Below are 25893 nucleotides of genomic sequence, written 5' to 3' on the forward strand. Positions count from 1 at the left end.
AATCAAAAAAAGCAAAACAAAAAACAAGAGGAAAACCTGTCTTGTAACTCTTTTTTTTTTACATCACCATCGCGGTGCTGGAACCGCGCAACGAATATAAACTTACCGATATCACGTGCCAACGGGGCACAACGGAACGCACACCAGACGTCCTTCCGAGACAGTGAGTTTTTAACGTGTATACATAAGCATACGTATGTTACATATGTATACAAGCGTGTATGTATCATGTACCTAACGATCGGACATACGCGTTGCCATACCCACCCGCCTTCCTGCCACCTGTGACGTCATCGCACGCACCGATCTCGCATTACACGAAAACACGATACGGACGAAAGCGCGTTACGTGAACTTGATCGACTCACATCGTTGTTTCGGGATAAGAGATGAGGAGATATTTGTACAAATTACTGAGAATAATTTCTTAGATGTGATGAAAATCCGATCAATTGTCGTAAAGGTCTCGACAATTTTGCTGCACGTGTATCGCATCTTGGCTAATATCGAAGACAGCGTCGATCGATGATCAATCCGCGGGGTTATTGCTAATGTCTGCCACGTTCAGACAAATCCATCAATTATTTATTCAACGCCAGGGATTCAGTCGTAGAGTTATATATAATTCTTATCTTTATGTTTAAATGAGTGAGCTTCGTTTGAAATCATTCATACATATCGATTGTATCAACGATATTGTTGGTATTTTGTTTTCGTTATCATCCCTCGTGTAAGAAGAAGAAAACGTTCAGCGGGACTAATGAATTGATTTGTTCGATAATAGCGAGCGGCGGATTAGGTATACAAATCTGTTTCATGTCAAAGTTCCGCTGCAGTATTGTCATTTTGAAAGCGTATACGACGATGTGTTAAACCGATTACTTTGACGAATACTTATAGCTGATTGACCGTTATAATTGATTAGTCTTTGTTAAAAGCGTGGCCATGTAATAATTGATTATTCATGAATCTATACACCGGGCATACCTATTATTCTTCTTCTTTCTGTTTTTCTTTTTGGTTATTCAACCGCGTGATAGAGATCATTTTAAAAAAACCAATGATAGTAAGAATAATTGTGAAACACCCAAAGTAACGCAGGTTATACGATACATGGGCGTAGCTGTTTCTAACATACGCGAAGTACAATAAATAATTTGATGCATCGTTGTTTCGGTAATATTTCTGCATTGAAGAAATTATATAAAATATGTATAATTCATACGTTTCATTATCAACTGCATTAGAGCGTATATATATAAATAATCATATACATATATATGTATCTTGAGAAATTCTCAGTCGCATAATCGCTCGCAGGGAAAAGTCAAAGTCTACGGACAGCTGTTGTCGGGTGACTTAGGCGTCGAATCGATTTCCTTTCGTCGATTAACCCGCACGAACGACGGATACTTTCACCGTGCAAGTGTAAGGCGTGTTTCACGTAGGTATTACATGTACAACTATAACGAACGAAGTTCTCTCAATTTTTCCAATTTCATCAATTTTATCCCGGTAGAGTTTTATCGATCCGTCTTATTCTCGGTAGTCCAACGAATTGCCCAATGCTTAGAATCTTCGGCCTTCGAGTCGTTATCGCACGTCCGCCAGGCCCTTCTCATGGCTCCGAAGCGCTTAGATGTCGTTGTTAAATGCGAAGCCGCCGTTTTATACCGCGTTGCGCAAGCATCCATTCCACGGAATTCAGGTCAGGCGGTGTCCCATGCTATTAACGACACGCTATGACCGCAAATGAAATGATTAACGACGATCGCGACTTTTCCAGCCTGCAGAGGAGTTGCTGCACGAATCGTACTCAATCCGTCCACGTAGTCACCTTCAAATTGAACATGTCTGTACGCGGTAATCGCTCCGTTCATCCAGACCCAAGACACTCTAAAACCGAGCTATTGGTTCACCGAAAATTGGCCAGAAATATCGAAGAGTTCGGACAACGGCGTCGAGCTGCCTACGCTTGTTCGGCAACCACGTGGCCCGCCACGTGGTCTCCGTATAGGCGCGTGATTCTGACCCGAGAACTCGAGGAGCGGGGCAAATGACCCTCGGCACTCGGGGTCGTCGTCAAGGGTCCGAATTATGAGGGGGAATATCCTCGGAGGGCCCCGTGCACGGTTCGTTGAGCGCGTTGAAGAGGCTTCCGATCGCGTTAGGATCTGCGAAAATTTTGACTGACGTATGAAAAGGTCGTCCGCGACTCGGGTCCGCAATCGTAGAGCAGAGATTGTACGTCGGAACGGAAGGGAATGAATTTCTTTCTACGTATTTTCGTTTCACCTTATTTTATGTTCGAATTTCGATTCTTTTTTACTTCACCTTTTTTCTTCCATCTCCTTCACTTCGTAACGGGCTCACGGTATTCCTCGTCAGCTCGACGTATATTACATATCGACCGTCCATATTTCTATGGCGAATAATCACGAGCCACTGTATGGCTCGCTTGTTCGGATCATCTTCTCTTTGAAGAAACAAAACGGGATTAGTGAAAGAAACAGAAAAGTACGCACCATATTGATCATTCTTGTTGAACGTTGAAACTGGAATCCTGGAGTACGCCATTTACGCAGTCACCGACTATTTCTAGCATACGGTCAACCGCAACATCCGGAAACTGGTTTGCCACATTTCCGGTATTCTCAACTATCGCATTCACGGTTTCCTTCTTGTATTAGCGCGGTCTACACAAAATTTATGTACGATGCTGTATAAGATTTAACGTGTTATCCTGTAAAGTTTCCAGGATTTAGTTATTCGTTTATCATTATTCCTTGCATGTATTTACGCTGGTATAATATGTAGACTATAAGAAAGGAACGAAAGAGAAATTTCGGATCGGGAAACGAAGAAGTACTCTTTTTATTCTTCGTCATTTGAGAAGAAAGTCCCGAGGCTTACGTGTACGTAGCTTATAGGTATAATTTTATTTTTCTTGGGGTCGTTAAGAGACTGACTGTCGAATAAATCATCCGAAGGAATAAAATCTTGGGCTGGTTTATAATCTTGCGACTCCCCCTCCCCCTACCCTTGGCCATGTATACTACTTGCAGAATCTTTTTCACTCGTAAAATAAAAATACTTTCTTCTTTACGACCCTGGAGAAGCTCCGGGATTTTCGTGTAACGAATTTTCATATATATTTCATTTGAGGACGAGGAGCGATGTTAGTCGATAACCGGTTTCTATCCGGTTATTAAATTGTGTAGATTAGGTACTTTTTTCCTCTTATGATGCCTCTTACCAGACATACATGTACACGTACACGCATCTACATCTTGATATTTACGTTATAGGGTTAGAGAATCGAGGGTCAGAAGCGAACGCATGCTCGCAGCACGAATTTTCTAACCGTTGAGAAAAATTAGAAGATTAGCTTAGAGATTGTTGAAACCAACTGTCGAATTTGTACTTTCGACTCACTTCGATGCCCAACATGTAAGAATTCGAATCGAATTGCGCATTTTATCTCGGTTTACTGGGCAACTGATTATCTAGGTACTGTACTAGTTAGTTTCAAAGTATCTATGTGCTCGGCTACGTACGTTGATTGCCTGGTAAAAATAACCTAGCTTTTATCAACTGCTCAGAGGTTGGGATTGGGTTCGTTTAACCAGGGTTCGGCTAGGTTTGCTTAGCTTGTACTTCTAGATATCGATTCAACGGGAACACGTTACAAGAGTGTATTATATACACATAGATACATATCACGTCCATAATATCGACGTGATTACTCGTCGCCATTACGGTAACACCGCCTGCCTTACGGTATCGTGTGTCACCCTCGTTATCTGTGCTGTGTGTGGCGAAGAGGAAAATAAGAGAATAAAATATTACAGTGTACCATTTTCTTTGACGTTGTCAACGAATGACGTAACGATTGTATTTTTTATGATTTTTGTCGTCCGGTTTTTTGTACGGTGTAACACGAATTTGTTGTTGAAAAAATGTTAACGAAAATTATTCCACCTCAATCTCATTTGTCGGTGCGCAAACCACGGTGATGAAGGACGAACGAGAAAATAGAACAGCAATAATGTAGAAGCATTTTTCGACCCTCTTGTAAATTACCCTTAATCCGATTCATGCAGCGCATGGAAAACAAACCCTCCGGACCTCACGCGACGAACGTCATCGATTTATCAACGCTCTCTTGATAAACGTGACGTTGATGTAAATTTGTCGTTTCTATATCTGTATATAATAGCTGAATTATGATAATAAATTCCTATACATCCGCTGTATGCAAAAAGTCTTATCTTTCCAACGCATCAGCATAGATTTATTTATATCATATATACTCTGCATCGGAGCCAGCGAAGAACAGGTTTTATTAATGAATCGATCGTTTTAGCTGCGAATAATCTTTCCGTTGATAATACGGAAAGTATATCTATTTCTTCATGTTTGTTTCTACGTCTTATATTAATTTTTTTTCGTTTCCGTTGTCGATAATTTATTTATAACCGAGCATTGGAAATCAAGAGTGAAATAGAAAATGAATCACATAACGCTGAATCGTCTGAAACTTGATAATATTTACGAACAAGAAATTTATTTACATATGAAAATTTTCCGACAAACTTATAAGTGTGTATATATATATATCTACACATCGTACTTGCTTATCTACGTTTTTCGTAACTGTACTAAAAATAGCAATATACCTATTATAAAGGAGTATCCTACGTTCCCTCATACAATAAGAATCTTTAGGATCGTTCAAGCATTACTACAGAATACGTAAAAAAATCGAAACCTCAATTTTTGGCAAGAACAGTGCTTTCGGCCAGATCTCGGACGTCCGCACAAAAGCTTGAACTGCGAACATTTTTCGTATAATTCTTCGAGCCGGTAGATTTCGCATCGTCGACGGACCCAACCCCGCAGGGGTATTTCGCAGCTGGGGGTAAACCGCCTGAAAGTGTTGCAGCGTATCTTCGTCGTCGTCGTCGACGTCGTCACCGGCACCAGCGAAGCATGTGCGTTTTCCACTCCCCCGGCTCGGTTCTAGCTACGAGGACGCACGGAGGTTGGAAGAAGCCGCCTATTTATAAATCCTAATAAATATACATTTACGCGCATATACAGCCACCTCGTGCACATGTGTATCGTAATAGGGGCATTGGACTCCTCGGGGACAACCCCTTGACTTTCGTTAGACGACGTATGTCTACGTATACTCATTTAGGGTACGACGAAACGACTCTCGGGGTCCTGGTGCGCTGTAGGAAATTCAATTGTTTCATTTTCATCGACGTCCCAACGAGACGGGACGAGACGAGACGTCTACTCGCCTCCCGGAGCGCTGCGCTGTCTCAGAATTTGAATCTTTGTTGTCAATCGAATCAACCATAGCTCTATATGCTATGTAAATGGATTCGACCGGAAAACTGTAATCGTTCATGAAAATAAATCAGATTCGATATTTTGATTTATACATATTATGGGTAGAAATAATGATTTACGGTAATAGAAATTTATAAATTTTTGAAATTTTTCAAGGTCTTTTGACGCATCTTTTCTAACTCGATTTCATTGATCGAATATCAATTACACAATATATCAGTGTAATATGTCAGAAATCAGCTCAGAGTTAGAAAATAATTCTATTATATTGTATTCTACTTGCATCCACTGGTTTCATTTCGCATAAAATTTCTTGCTACTCGTTGTGTTCGTAAGAATTATTTCGAACTTGTATGGAAAAATCGAATTTCTAATTCGTCGATTTTGACAAAGTTCGCGATGCCCGTTTTACGATAATTACTTGTCGCACACGTCGTGTCGAAATAGGCGAGGCTGTAGACCTCAACGATAGATCAAAGACGAATTACAGTAGTTTCAGAAATGTCTTCGATATCAATAAACTCGCAAAGAATTTAAAGCTTGACTTGAAGTTCGTGTATAAATCGACTTTGTCCGTACGAGGTAATCCAGCAAATTGCAATGACTGTAGATTTTCGACGGAGCACCTGATGTTGGGTCTCACCCTTGCGTTTTTTTCACTACTCATGCCCACCGTATGAATGAAATTGTAACGATTCGCTAGCTGAGCTGTGTCGTAGATACCGACAGGAATTCTTTGTTTGACTTTATGGAAAGCCATCTAACCGTTGTGACCCACTTTAGCCACGTATTTTTAGCAATAGGGTCACGCCGGCACGTATACAGAGGTTATTCTAGCCACTGGACGATCAGTTTTTCGTTCCTTTATTTTTTACGTTTCAAATCGAGACTCGAATCGCTTCATTGAGTACAGCTATCCATTTCCCGATGTGTAAATCATTCGAGTTAATGTTGCAACGTATGCCGAAAGATTTTATGCTACCACATCGGCAAAATACAGTGTCTATATAATGTATCTTTTTTTCCTTCAAAAAAGTGAAATGCGTTCGAAGCATTATCTATGAATTGAAGGAGATATTTTTAATAACAATAAGTGAGTTGTATAATACATAAATAAATACATTAACTAAAGAAACGAATGGTTAAATTTGACCCAAATCTTGACACTGTTCCTGTATTCAGTTTACAGTTCATTATCACTTATAATTTGCAGGCTAGCGTAACAGTTGAATCAGTTGTAAAGGGGAATAAAAAATTTTCATGAGAAATTCGCGTGTCGCCGATGATCTTTCCATAATGTACGGAAATAGAAAGGAAAAAAATAAGATTTTGCTACCATATCTCGTCAATCCGTTCGAATATTGATAATCATCGTTAAAACTTTCCCTCACACTAGAATCATACTTTACGTTTAATTACTTTACTATCGATGCGTATGTCCAACTAGTTGGAAATCAGATATAAATCACTTGGCTTTGATTGATTGATGGAGATAGGATTTGTCTAGAAAAACAATATCGACTCGTTACTTGACTATGTCGAGCTGTCTTGAGTTGAGTGAAATTGACGAATACTTGGGATGTACTATGGATTCCATTACGAATCTTCCATGCAGGTTCAATTATTGTCGGAGGTTCGTTCGACTTTATACCTTACACTCACAGTAGACTCGTCTTAAAGTCCCCCGAGCACCCAGCGATGCCACTGGCACTATATAGATACATATATTCCCGTTAAATAATCTCGTTTTTTTTTGTGTCACATGATTACAGAGTTACCGAAAGATCGCGCGTCAGGTCAGCACGCCGGATACACCGACGGTTGGACTGGGTAGTCCTCAGGCAGGTATTGGCGGCTTGCAACAGCAACAACACCCGCAGCAACAGGGACTCCACGTTGACGCCATGCAGCAGGCCAAGGACAGTTTGTCACCCGCGGTTGTTCAGCAGTCCGGAGCTCTTCGCAACGGGAATCCGGCGCCACCAGTTGTGTCAATGGTGAGTTCATTTATTAGTCCCTTTTTACTCAAATTTGCCGGAGGTGGAAAAGCGTGTCCGCTTTCGGTTACCGGATTCACTAGCCCTCGGAATTGAGGGACGGAGGCATGCCTTGATTTTTGTCCTTGAAGTAGGTGGGAAGATATCCTGCACCTTACTCATCGGTTGAATTGGATAGCATCGATTCTGGGTGATATGAGAAATTGGTGATTTGTTGAAACAGCGATAAACGGTCTTGTGTCGCTGAAGTAGAAATACAGTGATTTTGGAAGACCCTGGAATACCTGGTCTACTCGTATCAGACTTGCTTTTGCTTTATTGACGTACTAGGTGAAAATATGCGGTATCGAAAACGTTGACACGGAAATTCTAGTTTGGTATGGATACATTTTTCGATCGGTGTACGTATGTAATAAGTAACAGGGAACGATTTTCTACGCAACTAGCAAAAATTGATGTACCGTTAAAAAATGTTTGTGTAATGCGTGCTTATTTCAGCACTACATTTGTAAACACGTCACTATAGACAGAAAGATAGATAGATCGATCGATAGGATATTTATTTGTCCATGACAGTAATGGATAATATTACAAAATTTAATCGAGAATAGAAAGCAGTGTAGAAAAATAAAACAATTTTGAAAAAAGGTGAATTATGATCCTAGGGAAATTAGTAATTTTTCCACAGAGATTTTTCATCCATGCTCTTTAGATCAACAGTCTATTTTGAGCCGTTGAGATTTGCTATCAGCAGACCTCGTGAATCAGCGATTCTTTGACAAGTAACATTTGCTTCAGTGAAAATAAAATATACCGTTTACTTCTGATCGTTACCGACGAAATTAACCGTGTTGATTACAAGGGTTTCGTTAGTTAGAAATTGAAACGAGAATTCGATGGCCACACGGATATCGTCAGTCACAGAAACTGCCTCATCTGTCCTTGTCCGATGTGTTACGTGGTCATGATTGATCAATTCGAGGTTTCGGGTTACATATAATGCTTGAGGCACTGGTCTGCGGCAGCTGGTTTCCGTACTGGACATAATCCAATTACCGTGTATATCGTCCGTATTCTCTTGTGGACAGCGTCTCTTGATGGTGGTATTTGTACAACTGTTCCGGTGAATGGAGAAGAGCGAAGGTCTCCAAAGGTCGTAACGGACATGGTATCATTTGCCATTTAAATTCAGATGTTACATATTATCCGTCGCGTATGAACTCCTCGCTGGCATCAACGGAACATTTCATTCGACGGTATAATTTTCTTCCCGTGTAGGTAGCATAGTTGTTTGCTTATCGGAATGGTTCGAGACGCTTATCAGCACCGCCTATGCTGGTATCTGTAACATGCTCCAGTTTCCTTTACTCCACACATGCCAGCGATGCGATGCGTGCAACGTTCCCTCGTGTCGTTAGTTGTATTATTATACTGCGTATTCCCAATCTAAATTCGCAGCTTGTTGCCGCCCGAGAGTTTGCCACACTCCGTGTATTTACCACGGGTAAATTTTGTCTCAGGCCTGTCCCACTCCCGCTTTGAAGTAAAAAAGAAGCATGCTGAATTGGAAATATTGGTTCCAAATTGTGATTCAATCGGTATGATAAGTCGATTCGTTTAAATCGTTGTATTACTATGAAATGAACTCAAAAGTAACTCCATACGCGAGATGTTTTTACTTTCGGGTACGGATAGAATTTTTCCTCTAACCATAATGCGTACACTGAGAAAAATTTCATTTGTTACAGTAACTAGAAAAATTGAGTAAAACAGGTATTGCTAAAACAAATGTTTGAATATCGTTGGAATTACGAAAGACGAGGTACGCGTAACCATTTTGCGCTATTGCCGATCCGTTTTTGGTAATTGCAACGCACAATCAGTTTGTGAGGCTTACTCTACTTTTTTAGTTAAATAAGGCTTTAACATCAATTTTTTGTCGCACAAGCATTAAATTTTCGCAACAGTCACAAGAAAGTATATATAGTAACAGTGATCGTAATGAGAAAGAATAGTAACAGATACTAAACGCTTTTTTGTTTAAGTTCAATGAAGTGAGCGAGCGCGATAATGTATCGAACATGGGTGTTTTGCTAATTCCGGATGCGCGTGCGTGTCGTAATTAGCGGCGGTTGCGTTCTCACTTTCGAGTGGCGTTTAACTAAAGCTGTGAACTTGTAGCGGTGTCAGATTTAGGGTCGGTTCACTTTTCTCTCGAGACCACCGCGCGTCTAAGTAAGTCAGCAGCAGGCCCCCATGCAGGAATGCGGGAATCCTTTCTCTCCGCGAGATTCGAGCGAGGAAATCACGCTACCTACCCAGGTTACTGGGCAAACCAGTCTCCAAACGGGTGTCGTGGTCTCTCTGCTCCTTCGTCGTCCTCCTCGTGTGGTTGGTGTATCATTATCGCGCCTACGCGGAGACACGACGCTCTTGCGAATGGGCATCCACGTGCAGCCAACGCCGACGATCCTCAAGGCCACGCAGAAGGTCTTCACACCGACGTGACCCCGGCTCCTACTACTACGTACCCTGATCCTACATTACGACGAAGTCGACAACGAAGAGCTCGAAACGGAGAACGCGTGCGTGCGATGACTCCACAAATCGGTCGAGTAATCACTGCTTTGAACGTCTAATCTTTCCGGCATGGTCTAGGGTTCTAGTTGAATGCGTTATAAGTAGCGGGATGAGCCTGGTCTACTACGATGGTCGATCGGAGGGCCAACGGCAATGGTCATCGGTCTATGGTCATGGCCTGTGCAGGACAGTCCCGCACTTGATACAGCAGAAAGAATTGAATAATATAATACATAATGTAATATAATATCATACATCGTACATAGCATTAAAGTTTGAAACCAAATTTTGGATGTTCGGATGTTCGGATGTTCAGAAAGTGACGTCAACAAAATTTTTTTCTCTCTGACATGATCGATCAACAGTAATCGTCGACGACGAAAATCAGCTAGCCGAATTCCTCAGTCCGGAAACAACCGCGCAGTAGAGAAGACGTATGAGAATCGCGCTCCGCAGATTTCGAGTACCGGGTTCTCTACCTCCTGGATCTTGCGCTCCGGTCCACTTCCTGGTGCCTCTCGACTTGCAGGACAAGCACTCCGCAGTTCTGGCTGTTCAGGTCCTCCACCTGGTGGATCTCGACCTCCAGCACTAGTGCTCCGTAGTTCCTGCGCTCTAGGTCTGCTACCTGCTGAAACTCGACTTCCAGGACAAGCGTTCCGTAGTTCCTCATAGTTTCTGCGGTCCAGGTAATTTACCTGATCAATTGCGACTTTCAGGTCCTCTATCTGGTGAATTTCGACCTCCAGGATAAGCGCACCGTAGGTCCTGCGTCCGAGGTGATTTACCTGATGAATTGCGACTTCTAGGTCCTCTACCTGGTGAATTTCGACTCCCAGGACAAGTGCTCCATAGTTTCTGCTGAGTGCAGTGAGCAGTGAGAGCGTGAGGTATCTCATTAATCTCGTATCATCTGGTAAAACACTGATAACGAGCAAGCGCAGCGAGCCCACGAGCACAAATATCAGTTACATTAGGCATCCGACCCCGAGCGAGCTTTAACGAGCGAGGGTTTTACAGCTAGTTGAATAATAATCGATCAACTGACATTGCCTCGCGGAGAAAAGGGTATACTGAACATTTGCGTACGGTATGGTAACAGATGGATTTTGCTGTCGCGGTATGACATTTATTCCGATATTCTCTTACGTCGTTATTACTAAAAAATATAGTACAATGTGTTATACAGTATATAAAACTAATCTTCATTCTGCGATAGTAAAAACTCATCTGATCGTGGGGCTGCTCACTCGCAAATTCGGTGACTCGACGATTTTCAAAAGGACTTGATTTCTTGTGATTTCGACTGCGATTCCCGTGATTTCCGAATCAATGAGATTACCTGCGACTTTGTATGGTTTCTAAATTTCAGAAATACTTGACTTCTAGACTGTCAAGAAATGGAGATTGATTAATTATTACAGATAAACAATAATCAATTTACGAGTAGGGATACGTGCGTACTCAATCAATAACATAGATTATTAAAGAAATTAGAATCAATTTTTTTATTCTCTCACAAACATTTTCGTGAACGCTTAAATTTTTTTCACTTATAACAGCAGATGACTTCGAGAATATATCCATAATACATAGACGTCGGATAAATGCTCGCTTGCTTGGAAATGGGATGAGTGATTTCGAATGTAATGAGTCAATGATTTCTCAAGTAAGCAACCCCTAGCATCTGTTACTATACGAAATTTCAATTCTCAGTATAACTTCATTTCGTGAACTACCCACGACTTCTTCAGACTTTGTATTACGGTGAAAAGACCTCTTCCCCGAATCACGAAAAATCTTTCTTTTAAATCCCATTCTTGCTACCGAGCAGAATAATATCCATCATCACCTCCCCCGCTGTAGCAGTGGCAGCAGCCTCTTTCAACTCGGCTTAGCGCGGCGCCGATCTTCCGTCTCTCTTTGGCTCTGGCTCGCCCCTCTTTCAGCTCTTCCCATCCCGCTTCACGTACGTCGGCGGTTCCTGTTCCTGCGGGTATTGATTCTCGTTGGCGGGCGGTCACCGCCCCCGCGGCCGCGGCGGTGGCCGACGCCGTCGCTGCCACCGTCTGCTACCAGTCTGCGGCCCCTTCCTAGTTTTCTTCGCCGAGAGATGGTCCTCCGTTAAACCTCTGAGCGTAACCAAACTCGGTTCTTTCTTTTGGCCTATTGTTACGTCGAGGGTTGGCCATCTCGCCGAGGAAGACGTTGGCCGAATTCCGAATCGCGGTGTGGCAGCCTTCTTGGTCCCCGATGACCTCGTTCAATGCGAGTCTGGTCAGGGTTAAGAGCTCAAAGCGTTTACCGGATGGCTCGGGGGGTGTAAAATGGTCCTACCGGAGATCAGGAGGGTGCGATGACACGAAGGTCGAGCCCCGCGAGGGTCGGCAGCGCCCCCGTCTAGCCCCGCAGGGGTGTTTTCAAGACGGTCGTAAATTCACTCCGAGAGAGTTAGACACCGCGATCTAGGCCAACGTCGAGAGTCCCACCGCTCGAGGATCAGAACCCTCGTCTGGCAACTGGTTGCCTCTTTTATCTGGTCGCGAATTGCGACAGTTGGGGTTAGACGCCTTGGGGTGGGATTCGTGTTCAAGTGTACTCTGTCTCCGTTTGCACGCTGCAGAAAAGAAACGTTTTTCCGACGTTGAGTTTACTCTACGTTTGAAGAGAATTTCCTCCTCGCGACATAACGTAACCGCGTATGGGGCTGCACGAGGATCGAGGCTGTCCGATTTCCGAAACCGATTTCCTCAATCAAACACCGCAAACTTCAATTTCCGACGTAATATCTACAGACGTGTAATACCGTATGTATGTGCCCACATTTACCACATAACACGTTTACACTGACAGCCTATTTCACCGCCATGCATTTGTGGCGAATCGTGCATTTAATACATTTCGCCGGGTATACCGGAAGACCCGAACGGGGAGGAGCGTTGGTATCGATTTAAGCGGTCAGACCACACATTGTCGACTAAACTTACATATACGTCGAGTGAGGCTCACGCCGAGTAAACTTCTCATGCATTACGATAGACCCCTTCATTTTCCATTTCGTTATATTGAAACACCATCACTTGCCGTTCAAATTTGACCGTTTTGGATTCGAGTTTTGACAAGTACTCTGTCATGGTGTACATATGTAAGTTACTGAGCGTCACGGCGTTATTCTAGTGATCTGTAGGCTCACGTTTCTTTTCTGTCTCTGTATGTAAAGTAAACTATCATACCAATTGTGAAACTTGATAGTGCCCTAAAAGTAGCCAAATATCGACTGTATTCGCAAAAACCATTTTCAACTAAGTTTCATTTCCGATGATTCCTGACTGCGATTACAGCACTCTGGATGCTGATGAAATGACCGTCGACATTGATCCCACTCTTCGGATATTTAGCTTAAAAAGTGGAAAGCATTTTCACGGTACAAAACTAGTTCAGAAATTGTACGTCTTACACTTATGGTGGCTTATGCTTAATGAATATCTAGAAATCTTGCAAGTGTTCAGTTATAGAAAATTCAAATCATTATGTCGTGGTTAACGCAGTCTGTTTTCGTATAACGTTGTTTTTGGCTGGTGGTAATCCTACCGTAAATGCAGAATTTGGTGTCCGGCAATTAAGTTAGAGAAGCTACGGGATGGAAAATTAATCGAATCATCGTATCGATGCGTCGTTGATTGCGGTGACCAACTTACCGATAAATTTACCCCACGCTACGTGACCACTTGACCGCGACACGGCATCTTTGGTTCCGATATGTGGATCGACCGTCGGGTATCTGGTTTACGGTCTGTCGCCCAAACTGGATTTAAAGTGTCCAATTACAGGCCCCAACTTGACTAAAGTTTTAACATTACTCCTTGAAATTCATTCGCGAAATAACTCCCCCAAAATTTTTATGAAGTTGTACACCGTAAACACTCGTTCATTGGTGCAAGTCTTAGCAACATATTGCTGTTAGATGGAATAATACTGAGTTACATTACAATTGTCAACGGAATCAAGTTGGTGCTATACGTGCAGTAGGTATATCGATGTATTGGAACTGGCATTACATCGTTATCTGAGATTTATCGTTGAAAGAAAAATGGTAAAAAGTCAGTATTCCTGACCTCCTATATATTTACTTCAAAGTTCCTCAGCGAGCGGACGTAATCATATCCATTTTGCCAAACGAAAAATAACCTTCAAATGATATAGAGTAGTCTGAATCGCAAATTTCTACTTGAATAACATAAGTGGGAGCTTCTCCCGGAGTTGGCCGAACTTTACCTCACTCGGTGTTTACATAGGTTCCGGATTTCTTGCGAGCATGCAGCACTGGTTGTAACAAGTTTTGGCCCATGGGTAAAGTTCCGACTGTTTTCTAGAAAATAAAATCGTCAATATTTGCCAAGAAAATTTGTATTGAGTGTTCAAAAGTTTTAATTGTACAAAGCTGTACTGCACAAAAGGCAATTCCACCAGTCTGTTACAGTATCTAGTGTGAAATCAACCAAATGCCGATACTGGATACGTCGAAAAATGGCTGTGTCGGGTTCGATTCAAACACCAGAGCTCCGGTAGTTCCTCGAGCAGGTCCGGCACGGTGCTCTTTACCTTTGGTTGAGGGCGAGCATCATCCCATCCCCAAGGGTTGTGCTTGGGTCCCGGCTTCGGCGGCTTGAGTTGGCCTAGGTCACGTTGCCTGCTCTCTTGCGGAAGGAAGGATATTCCCGAGACTGCCTCCCCTCTGCCACTTCCTCTTCCTCTTTCTCTTCCTCCTCCTCCGCCTCATCCTCCGACACCCGCCGTTCTTCTTCCTTTGCGCGTCGCGGGTGGGAGTGGAATCAACGGCTTGGCTCGACGCCCGTCTTCGATGCTATCGGCCTTCACCGCAGTCTCGACCCCGTGGCCACTTTGAGGATATGTTTGTGTTCTCTGCTTCGGCACACTTTGCTACAGGTTCTAGCTGGAATTGACGAAGACGAGACATTTTCCTCGGCGGCTTCGCTTGCGAGCAACTTCTTACTCCACCAAAGGGTCATCCTTTTGGCGCACCGCAACATGACCAACAGTTTCATTTCTTACTACCTTTCTTTCCAGCCACTTGTAATGAGCGAATAATGTGGAAAGTGCAATCGTAGGCTGCGCGATGTTCTAGTTTCGTTTTGTCGTTTTCTTGGTCGTCACCTCAAGACGGTTCATCGAAATTGAACAATTTATTTTCTACTTCCATACCCCGGCAATAACGAGCTATCGACGTGGGCGGATAGCCAGCCTTGTATGCCTCGAATGCTTCTTCCTTGCGTCGAAGAGCACGAAGGTTAACCGGTCGGCTTATAATATAGTGTCAAAGAGCGTGAGCAAGAGAGAGGGAAAGAGAGAATGGCGATGAAAAGTTGACGGAAAAAGAAGGACGCGATGCGTTTGTATTATTTCAACGATATATCCATGTAACTAACGATATGGATGTAGTCTATGGCACGTCACAGACAAACTCGCTAATCAGCCGTTTATTTTGCTCAAACTGAAACCTCGGGGCCCCTGCGGCATACTCGATGAATCATTCCCTCGGCAGCAAGTTATACGATGCGTCTTGTCCCTTAACAGGCACTCTCGACGTGCAGAGGCACTTCTTGTGCTCAAAGGGCGCTTCTAATCGCTGATGTATTTATGCAGCCGGCTCAAAGGTGAGACGGTTAAACAATGGCTGGTTGGTTCTTGACTCATTGTCAGCTACGGGTACAGCTACTGTCAAAAATACACAACCGCTTGTCATTTCTTTCACCGTTGTGCCTCTTTTTCACTTGAAATACATCCGCGTTGTCATATATTTTCTAGACTGGGAATTTTGTGACCTGGATTTTCATGTACCTATCGTGAGCCGTTGAAAAGCTCGGTGCAGCCGGTGCAAGCCCGGCGCACAAAGCTTGCTCTCCTATCGTAGCCGAACGGCGACGGCTGATTGCCATTTTCAAGAGACTGATTAAATTGCGAGGCGCAGCGGCCATTGCGCATTCTCCTCGGTCTGTCTACGTCCATCCCCGTTCCTCTCTTTCAACGTTGTTAACTCTTCCTTCTCCCTCCTACGCGGCGGTTCTCGCCTGCATAACCATGGAAACGCCATGGCCGTGCTTCTCTTTCAGCTCTTTTTCTGCATCCTTGTCTTTCAGTTTTGCAATTTATTTTTCACCCAATGCTGTACGTAGTGTCGGTACGGAGTGCGGGGTCTACATACATACCTGGCTGAAATCGATGAAGGTATTTTCGCCCACGCAGACCGCCGCTTCTTGATCTCTCGCTCTCTTTCGTTCGGATATTTACATATAATACTGAAATCGCACATGCGGGAGGAAAATCTAGATGCGAGTCCAAGAGAGAACGGGTCAGTAAACGAAATTCATTCTCTGATTATTCGCTTCCGAATTTTTCACCCGCAAAATTTCCCCCCTTCATCGGGTTTTCCGAGGTACTTCAAATTACTGGATACGGCTCGGAGTGCTTCACGTGCTGAAGCCTTGGTTGTCCTTTGAACCTTTGCAGTATGAAGATTCTTGACGAGCACTTTCAACCGGATGATTAATTATTGATGCGATGCTTTACAACGGGGGGTTTGAACCACTGCAAAAATTAATGCAACAATCTTGGATTTGAATCCGTAATTATTCCAAGAATTTCGACCCTTTTCTACGCGAGCAGTTTGAAAGGTATAATTTCTACCAATTGTATCGTATTACTTACTAGTTCGAATTGCCGTAATAATCCAGGACCAGGCAGATGTTTAGGTACTAAATAGGATTAAATTTCCGAATCGTTACGGACTCTATAACAATTTCACATGAAGCTTAAGTCTCGATTGACCCTAGAAATACGAGTAATTCTTATTTGACTTGGTATAAAGTTGCTATAATTAGGTACTTGCTCTTTTATGGCGTTCAATTATTTCACATGATATATGGTGTTACGGTCGCGTGCTATATCAGTGTGATGTTATACAATGCCAATACCACTACATGTGTATCTAGATACTACCCAAGTCATTTTCAACCGCACTGGAACAGAATATCGATGTGTTTTATGGGAGAAAGTTGCTAAATTAACGTTTATTATGAAAATTCAATCACATTATTCACCTGTATAGGATAGTATGTAGTAAACGAGAAAAAGCGTCTTACAGATGTAGAAAAACAGATCGCCTATTGTTAAAAAAAAACGAAATAAAAGTGTGATTGATGAAAATATCGCAATTTTCAGATTCGGTTAATTTGAAAAACACACGTAAATTTCACGAATATCATTTTCCGTGCTGACTAGCAAATAGTTTCGTTCTGTGGACAAGTGGATTTTTTTTCATTCACTCGGAATAAAAGTTTAATGACGAACAGTACAAATATCTGTGAAATAACGTTGTAGTACATTTTTTACTGTCCAAACAGGTATCCTAAAATCCACAGCATCTGTATAATCAATTGCAGAAGTAAATTGGCAATGCTTGGTTTCAATTTGAAAGAAATATCAATTTTACAATGAAAATCGCAACTATCGGCATCAGCAAAAAGTAGAAATGGAAATATTGACCGTAATAAACCCCGGTAACCGTCAATTTTATCGACCGCAGCAATTTTTACGGCTGTTGAACAATCATATTGGTGATAAATTTCTGGAGAACTGATGTTTGCAATGATTGGTAATTCTGCTCACAATCAGTTATGAATTATACAAGACTTGAAATAACACTTGCCGAAAATTGTGTTGCCCGAAAGGCTAAAATTCGGGTAAAAATTTCCTTTATAAATGTTTTATTGTCATGCTCTGCTGTAAAATTTTGTATATAGGCGATCGAATTCAAGTTTGTAAATAAATAGTGCGGGTCATCGTTACCGACCTCACTTTTTTCCCGATGTCTGCAGCACTTTGAGTGATCGTCGGAACGTTAGTTTTAACTGTACATCAGATTTTGTTTTGATAAAATGAAGCTCGGGTCCACAAGGGCATATTTAAAATAGTATTCTTTACCCGACGTTCGGTTATTACGCTTAGATGTCTTTTTGATATCCAAAGAAAATGTATTCTGAACTGTAATCAAGGCAATATCCGGTGGGGTCACAGTCCATGAAGTCGACAAAAGATTGAGTCACCGATACGAAAACCACCGTTATCTCCTGGTGATGACTTCGCGAAGTCATGATGCGTTTCGCCGTTACCAAACTAGTTCGGTCAATACCATCCCAGGGTCCAGTAACCCGTCGATATTAATGTACCAAACTGTTACTCGGGTGACTAGGCGAATCTTCTATTGCAGAATTAAAAAAAGCGGAAGATCATCTTTCCGAGGGGTTCAACCCCAGGATTCAAGTTGACATAGTTTTGGCTTATCGGAAGACAGAAGTTTCAGCGTCATCGCCAAGGTTGTCACAAGCTACTGCAGCACTCCTTGGCTCTTTCATGCTGTAGCGGCAACAGCAGCAGCAACTGAAACCAGTCAGCCAGTCGATCCAGGCGCTTGTAACGTCTACCTTGCCGTTGTTTTCCTTTTGCACCAAGTTTTATAGTGGCGGGTTAAACTGCGAGGTTGCCGGTTTTCTCTCAGGGAAAAAATGAACGATTGCGATATATAATGCGTCATCAGCAATTCGTCACTCAGCCCACAGTACCGGGCGCAGGGTTAGGCTATTTTCAATTTGCACGATAAATTCCGTCAGGCATTCTTCAGGAGTTCCTACAATTTATCACGCGGAGTGTTGGGGCTGTCGAGAGAATCTGGCAAACCGGGAAACTGGCACGATTCTCGAAATTTATGACTTCCTTTTGACAACTCTGCCTGCAGTTGAAGGCATGCGTATACAATTTGCGAAAACACTCACTCACTGTTTTACAACAATCAGTAATTGCGAAAGAGCGAATCTGTTCCGTGGAAAATAGTATTTTCTTGTAGATAATTTGAAAACGGTCATGAATGTGACGCACCATTGATCTCAGACACCCCGACCCTGTCATATATTGGATTCACCAGAAGGATCGTGATAGCCGGGATCTATTACCGTGCTCCGTTGCGCAGCAGTTTCATGGCGCTACAGTTTTCGGAGTTTAGGTTACACAGACCCGGCAGACGATATAAGCCATAAATTTTCACGATGCTTTTCACACACAGGTTTTCCTCCGTCCGGGACATTAACTACAACCCAGACGACATTTTAAGGAGATGAAATCGGCCTGATGACTTCATGCTCTTACCCCGATATATACCGTGTGCTATACCCACCTTATAGAAGTTTCTCTCCTCGCTCAACGCTTCGAAATATCGAAGCGCCCGAAAAAGAAACGCGTGAATAAGAGAGACAGAGCCCTTGTTCAGAGCCTCTGTCCTCCTGCGCATCGGTTTCATCTACACACGCCATTCTCTCATCCAGCCTCAAATAGATTTCCTTCACTGGCGGTAGAACCGTGGGTATACCGTTATAACGCTGCTCGTTATAGGACCGCATTATGTGGAGACAATGCAATTCTTTCGGCGCGGCGTTATTTTATATACTTACTTATTGGTATTGTGTCCACTAAATATTGTTCACGATCAATCGATGTACAAGTTTTTAATCCTTTGGTTATGCTCTGTCCGATGAGGCTATCCAGCCCCTAGATTCGCCTCATAACGAGCAACGAGAACACACATCTTCCGCTTTATTTATTCTTTACGAACGTTACTCTGTCTATCCACTTGCCTCTCCGTGATTTCATTTTATCGGCATTTGCTTATTTTTGGTATCTTGGATTACTTTCTTGTCTGGATATGAATTTCTCCAACATTGCTACGGACGCAATAAATGTTATCTATCTATCCATCTATCTAGAGACACGAGATGTGACGCTTATGTACTGCAAACTTGATGACATTCTACGCGTATATCAACGATTTTTCCATTCGCTTGTTACAGTCGTCTGGGGTGATGCCCGGGTTCTACGGAGACACTGGTGCGGGTTTCCGACCTGCAGCTGGATTCGGAAACACAGTATGGCACCAAGGAGTTGGTCCAGTTGGTGCAGTGACGGTGGAGGCTGCGCCAGCCGCCTGGCCTCCTCAGCAATTCATCCAACAAATACCAGCGCCCAACCAGCTCGAAGAACTGAGATATCACACTCAGTACAGCGCTGCAACTCCGTACCATCCACAACCTGGTGAGTTATAAAGATTTCTTTCAAAATTTTCGTAGATCTCGTTTTTTCCTGGATCCAATCATCATGGTGTAAAAATATTCATTAGATTGCGCTATTAATAGTAGATCTTTATTTGGTTTCAGTTGCCTATCAGCAACAGGCGTTCATTACCGCTGATCAATCGGCGTTTCAACGGGCAGGCACAACCGGACAATACGCTATTACCGGTCAACCGTCGCCTCTAGCACCAGTTGTGGCCCAATCGGCAGCCACTACTGTTCAAAGACCTCTTAACGGTCAGTTTATGGACCCGGCATCAACGCCGGGTCAACCAGTCGGTTACGAAAGACAGGAATACGTTAATGGATACCAACAGCAGGTGAGCCAGAATGTGAAATTCTAGGTAAATTGATTCATTCATTAATTATCGCATTAGGGAATCATTTATTAGCTGTCATTCCGTGCTTACGAATTATCTGTGTATACACACCTCATATATATTGAAGGACAATGTTAGATTTAGAAACTAAGATGCCGAGAAGTAAAGTTAAACTGGCAGAAAAAGGCGCAGTTCAAGTGAAATACGTTCCTTCTCTCTGTTGTTCGAGGATTTTTATAAATAGCCATTACTATAATCATAAGTTTGCATACCTCCAGACGATTCATTCTATCAAAATTTTGTACCCGACATCGTTTGAGATAAACTACCGTCTATTCAAGATCCCAATTCACTTTGGTTGTTTGAAAAATGTTATTTATTATTTCCAGTTACGAGTTATTTTGGGAATAACCGCTGGAAAAGCAATATAGAAACAATGCTGCTTGAATTTTTTAGTAGAATCTTAGTCTGTGCCAGTAACGAGAAGTTTTAAACCCATTTTGCGTGATGTCTTATCTTGTATTTGTATCAATGACTATGATTTACAGACATCTTGTTTTTTCATTAATGTTTATGATACAAACGTTATATTTTTGATCAAAATAACTACTTCATTAGAAATAAATTATTTTGTGCGATACAAGAAACAAGAAAAAAAAAAAAAAATACGGAACGAATGGTATTCGTGAAAATCAACTTTTACCGCATTCGCACACATGCCTGGTTAGATCGTAATAAGTGAACGTTTAACTGGTAATTGTGGTGATTAATGGACGTACAGGATCCAATTAACGAGTGTCACGTTTCCTTTCAGGACGTGACAATGGCTCCACCGCCATCGACAACTCCAACAAGTCGTAGTAGCTCGGTTCACATGGATACCCAACCGAATCAGCAAAGTCAGCAGTTACAACAGCAGCAACAACAGCCGTCGTCGGACACGCAAGTAAAAGGCTTTGCCGCGATTGCCGCCGGCAGCGTGTCGGGAAACGAGATGCCTGGGTATCTACTTCAACAGGGCCCGCAGAGTTTACACAGCTCTAACGGATATCCAGGCTACGTAGAAATGGGTCAACAACAAGCGCAAAATCAATGGCAGACTCAGGTCACGCAGCAGCAGCAACAACAACAACAGCAACAACAACAACAACAACAGCAACAGCAACAACAACAACAACAACAGCAACAGCAAATGCAGCAGCAGACTGTGTCCGATGCTAATCAACGTCATATATGGTCAGACACTAATTCGAATGCAAAAATTGGTAACGTTAATAGTATGACGTGGTCTGACAATAGCCTACAGCAACAACAAGGCCAGCAACAGCAACAACAGTTACAAACGCAACAACAAGAGCTTCAGAACCAACAACAGAGACTGCAAAATAGTTTGAAACAGCAGAGTGAGCAACAAGCTCTACAAAATCAACGACAACAGCAGCAAATACAAAATCAGCAACAGCAACAGCAGAGTCTACAAAATCAGCAAGAGCTTCCAAGGCCAGCAAGTCATATGAGCTGGGAAAATAGCAGTATTAAGGAGCCGCAGACTCCCCAATCTTGGTCGGAAGGTACCGATAATCAGCAACAGGCGCAGGGGAATTGGCCACAACAAAGTCCTAAGCACAGAGACAACAAAAATCCAAGGTTGACGCCGTCCACTCAGCAGCAAAGTCAGCAGGGTTGGCCCCAGCACTCTCCAAAGGTGTCCGATCATCAAACACAGCAGCAAAATTCCCGAATCACACCGACTGCTCAACATAACTGGCAGCAAAGTAGTCCTGAGAATCAGAATCAGCAGACTGGTCAACAGAATCCAAGATTAACGCCGTCTGGGCAGCAGATGCAACAGCAACAACAGCAGCAACAGCAACAACAGTGGCAACAATCGAAAATTGAACAAAATCCAAGATTGACTCCATCCAATCAAATGTCGTGGCCGGATACACCAACTAGTCAACCGAACTGGTCACCGAGTAGTTTGAAGAGCGATGGTAGTCAGCAGCCGCAACAACCATGGCCAGATTCTCAACCTAGTCCAAGGAGAACTCCCGGGCATCAGACGGGTTCGTGGCAGAGTCAAGCGCCGCAAGATAATAAGATGGAAACCCAAATGAATTGGTCGCCAAATTCAACGGCAGAGAATCAAGGTAGTTGGGGACAACAAACGACGAAACAGGATATTCAAAATTCTGGAGAAAGAATTTTGTGGCAGCAGGGACCAGAAAGTAATAAGCAAAATGGTTTTCCGGAAAACCAGGAGCCACAAGACAATATGTTTTCGCAATCTAATAGAGTTAATTTAAACAGTCGATTGAAAACTATGATTCTGAATAAACAGCAACAACAGATGCAACAGCAGCAGCAGCAGCAACAGCAGCAGCAGCAACAGCAAATGCAGCAGCATCAGATAAATCATCAAGAGCAGCAACAGCAACAGCAACAGCAACAGCATCATTTGCATCATCAGATCGGCCAACATTCTAACGGAAGTAATAACCCTAATACTGATTTCCCAACGGATGATAGACTTAGAGAACCAAATGAAAGTGCTGAAAAGTTACAGGAAAAACGATCAGGAGAATATTTGAACCAAGCAGCCATGATGTCTATGGCACAAACTAATGAATCTATGACCGGTAATTTTTTATTGCATAGCCACCACCCTCGGGCCAATAGTTTGCCCGACGGTGGTGGCTTATGGGAGTGGACTGGAGGAGGAGGAAGTAATGTGAGTAATAGCACGTTGTTGCCGGAAACGGGAATAGCTGCTATTGAAAATTTCATGAAATACACAAGCGTTGATAAAGATGAGTCGGAAAAACCAGTGCCAGTTGCGGAACGACATTCATCCTGGACCGAACCAAAGACTCCAAAGGTTCCAGATGATGAGAATATTGATGATAAGTCGTTTCAACAGCGACTGTGTATTGGTCAGAATACCGATGATATATTTCCAAAAGAAGAAAACCAAGATGAGACTTTCAAAAAACAAGAAGATCCCAAAAACGATAAAAATGACATTGAACCTGCTTTTGACAAAGATTCTAGCGCTACTCAAGAAGAACAGACATTCGAGGTGGAAAGTCTAGAAGCTTCACCAACCTTCCGGACAGAAAATATTGATGACGAGGTCAAGTACAACTCGGAGCAAGTCATTAAGCAGGAAGTTGTGCCACATAGTTGTTCGCCTTTAGAAAGCACAGTGGAGTGTTCAACGATGGAAAATGATATAACGCCAAGTCTCGATGCAGTAGTGAAGACTGAGCCTGATCAAAAATCCGAAATGTCGGAAATTAATTATAAGTTCAGGGGTGACGGGGGACCAGCAATGGTGTCATCGGAAATTGGCTCGTGGTGCTGTAGAAGAGGTGGTACCGAACAACCGACGCCCGAACATTTGCGAGAAGGTTGTTGCCAAGGATTGCAGACCCGCGATGAAATTTTGGCCGAGCCACCGCCAAAAGCAAACGGGGCACAGGAGGTGAAAAGTGAAGGACCCAACAGTCCTAGAGCACCGTCGACACCTAAGTTACAGGACCATTTGGATAAGCTCAAGAATAATGTTAGGACCGAAGTGCCGGACTGCAACTGCTTTCCAGCTGACAAATGTGAGTTGAAAATGTGTATTCAGCACAACACTAACATTGAGAGAACACACTAACTATGAGTCATGATACACACATTGAGAAAACATCATCGTACATATGCGATAATTTAACCAATGGTGATGGATAAATCCTCACACACATGAAAACGAGCTTAGCGTTTTTGTCAAATCAAATTCTAACGCCAGGGCCGGAGATTTTAATTACTTCTTTTATGAGAGTCGGTGTGTTGTAAATAAAATACAGTTCAACCAAAAGGTCCACCCGAACCCGGTTCGTACTACACGCATCTTGGTGCTGCAGCGAATCTTTCTGATCTTCGAAATGACCTTGAAAGAAGAACTGGACTGAAGGGAATTGCTTTAAGATTCGAGAAAGTCATCTACACTGGGAAAGAGGGCAAAACAACACAAGGATGTCCAATGGCCAAATGGGTATGCCTCAAAAAATTATGCAAAGATCAAGTTTGAAAATAAATCTTTCACACATTCACGTTTTATAGATAAACTAATTTTACAGATAATCCGCCGTTCTGGTCCTGACGAGAAGATCTTGACTGTAGTAAAACATCGCCAAGGCCACAAGTGCGCAACAGCCTGGATTGTTGTTGCTATGGTTGCATGGGAGGGTGTACCGACACACGAGGCTGACAGGATCTATTCGCTTTTGAGCCACAAACTGAACCGTTTTGGTCTTCCTACAACCAGAAGGTGTGGAACTAACGAACCAAGGACTTGTGCCTGTCAGGGTCTGGACCCAGACACGTGCGGAGCCAGTTTCTCGTTTGGTTGTTCATGGTCAATGTACTACAACGGATGCAAATATGCCAGAAGTAAAACCGTCCGAAAGTTTCGTCTCTCTGTGCGAACTGAGGTGAGATTTACTAAACTCAGTAAAGCTTCATCTTCGAAAGAACGTATAATTAATCGTGACCAAGAAATTAACATACGTTATTTTATGTCATAGGAGCAAGAGGTAGAGGAGCGAATGCACGTTTTGGCAACTCTGTTGTCTCCTCTTTATCTAAGTCTTGCTCCGGAAGCTTTCAACAATCAAACGCAATTCGAACGCGAAGCAAGCGAATGTCGATTGGGATTTAAACCGGGACGACCATTTTCCGGGGTCACAGCCTGCATTGACTTTTGTGCACATTCGCATAGAGATTTACACAATATGAACAATGGTTGCACTGTGGTGAGTGAAGCTTTGATCAGATTTCTACTAATTCAGATTGTTTTCGTACGAAATGATGTAATTAATCGACAGTCGTGAAATAATATGATATATTGTATTGATTCTGAGGTCGTGAGTTTAACAAAGCATCGATTGCTGACTAAACCAGATGATGAACAGCTTCATGTCCTTCCACTATATATCATGGACGAATCAGACGAGTACGGCTCAAAAGAAGGTCAAGAGGAAAAAGTTCGGTCAGGAGCAATCGAAATCCTGAGCAAGTTAGTATGAGATTAATTATTGCAATTTCAAGATTTATCTTTGAACACTTTAAGTTGCTTGATATACAACATGCCTGCCTATTCATTTATCCAACGACGACATTGAATTTTTTGAAATTTACGTAGCTTATTGAGAATCGCGCTTTGATCAAATAGGCTCAACCTGTACTAATCAATGGATCAAGTTTACAACATTTCCTTATTTTATTGATCAATTATTCCATCACTTCCGAGTCCAAAAATATACGACAAATTCTCTAAATCCGTCTAAATCATACTCAGATGATGTGAAGATCAGTCTTCGGATTTAGATCCAAATTTTGCGCGGTACTTAAGTTTTTTGCAACAAGCTTTCCTTGTGAGAGAGATGCGAT

At 42.7% G+C, this 25893-nt stretch overlaps 1 protein-coding gene across 8 annotated transcripts in view; it reads left to right on the forward strand.

The window, feature by feature from the left end:
• LOC124296972 (DNA N6-methyl adenine demethylase-like) overlaps window positions 1-25893 on the forward strand; it is a 93838-nt gene that overhangs the window by 59398 nt on the left and 8547 nt on the right. For 3 of the 8 annotated variants that reach the window (XR_006906492.1, XM_046747480.1, XM_046747529.1), the window contains 8 exons: window positions 7134-7358; window positions 19856-20096; window positions 20201-20454; window positions 21269-24065; window positions 24309-24496; window positions 24582-24935; window positions 25029-25256; window positions 25365-25519. Coding sequence is in view for 7 of the 8 variants with exons in the window: in XM_046747480.1 (XP_046603436.1) it covers window positions 7134-7358; window positions 19856-20096; window positions 20201-20454; window positions 21269-24065; window positions 24309-24496; window positions 24582-24935; window positions 25029-25256; window positions 25365-25519 (4442 nt within the window). In the remaining variant the exon portion in view is untranslated. Of the gene's footprint in view, window positions 164-7133; window positions 7359-19855; window positions 20097-20200; window positions 20455-21268; window positions 24066-24308; window positions 24497-24581; window positions 24936-25028; window positions 25257-25364; window positions 25520-25893 lie in introns of all 8 variants that reach the window. The other 5 variants (XM_046747520.1, XM_046747511.1, XM_046747492.1 and 2 more) reach the window with 4 other exon arrangements.

Source organism: Neodiprion virginianus, chromosome 1, assembly GCF_021901495.1.
Source record: "Neodiprion virginianus isolate iyNeoVirg1 chromosome 1, iyNeoVirg1.1, whole genome shotgun sequence".
NCBI classification, from domain to species: domain Eukaryota; kingdom Metazoa; phylum Arthropoda; class Insecta; order Hymenoptera; family Diprionidae; genus Neodiprion; species Neodiprion virginianus.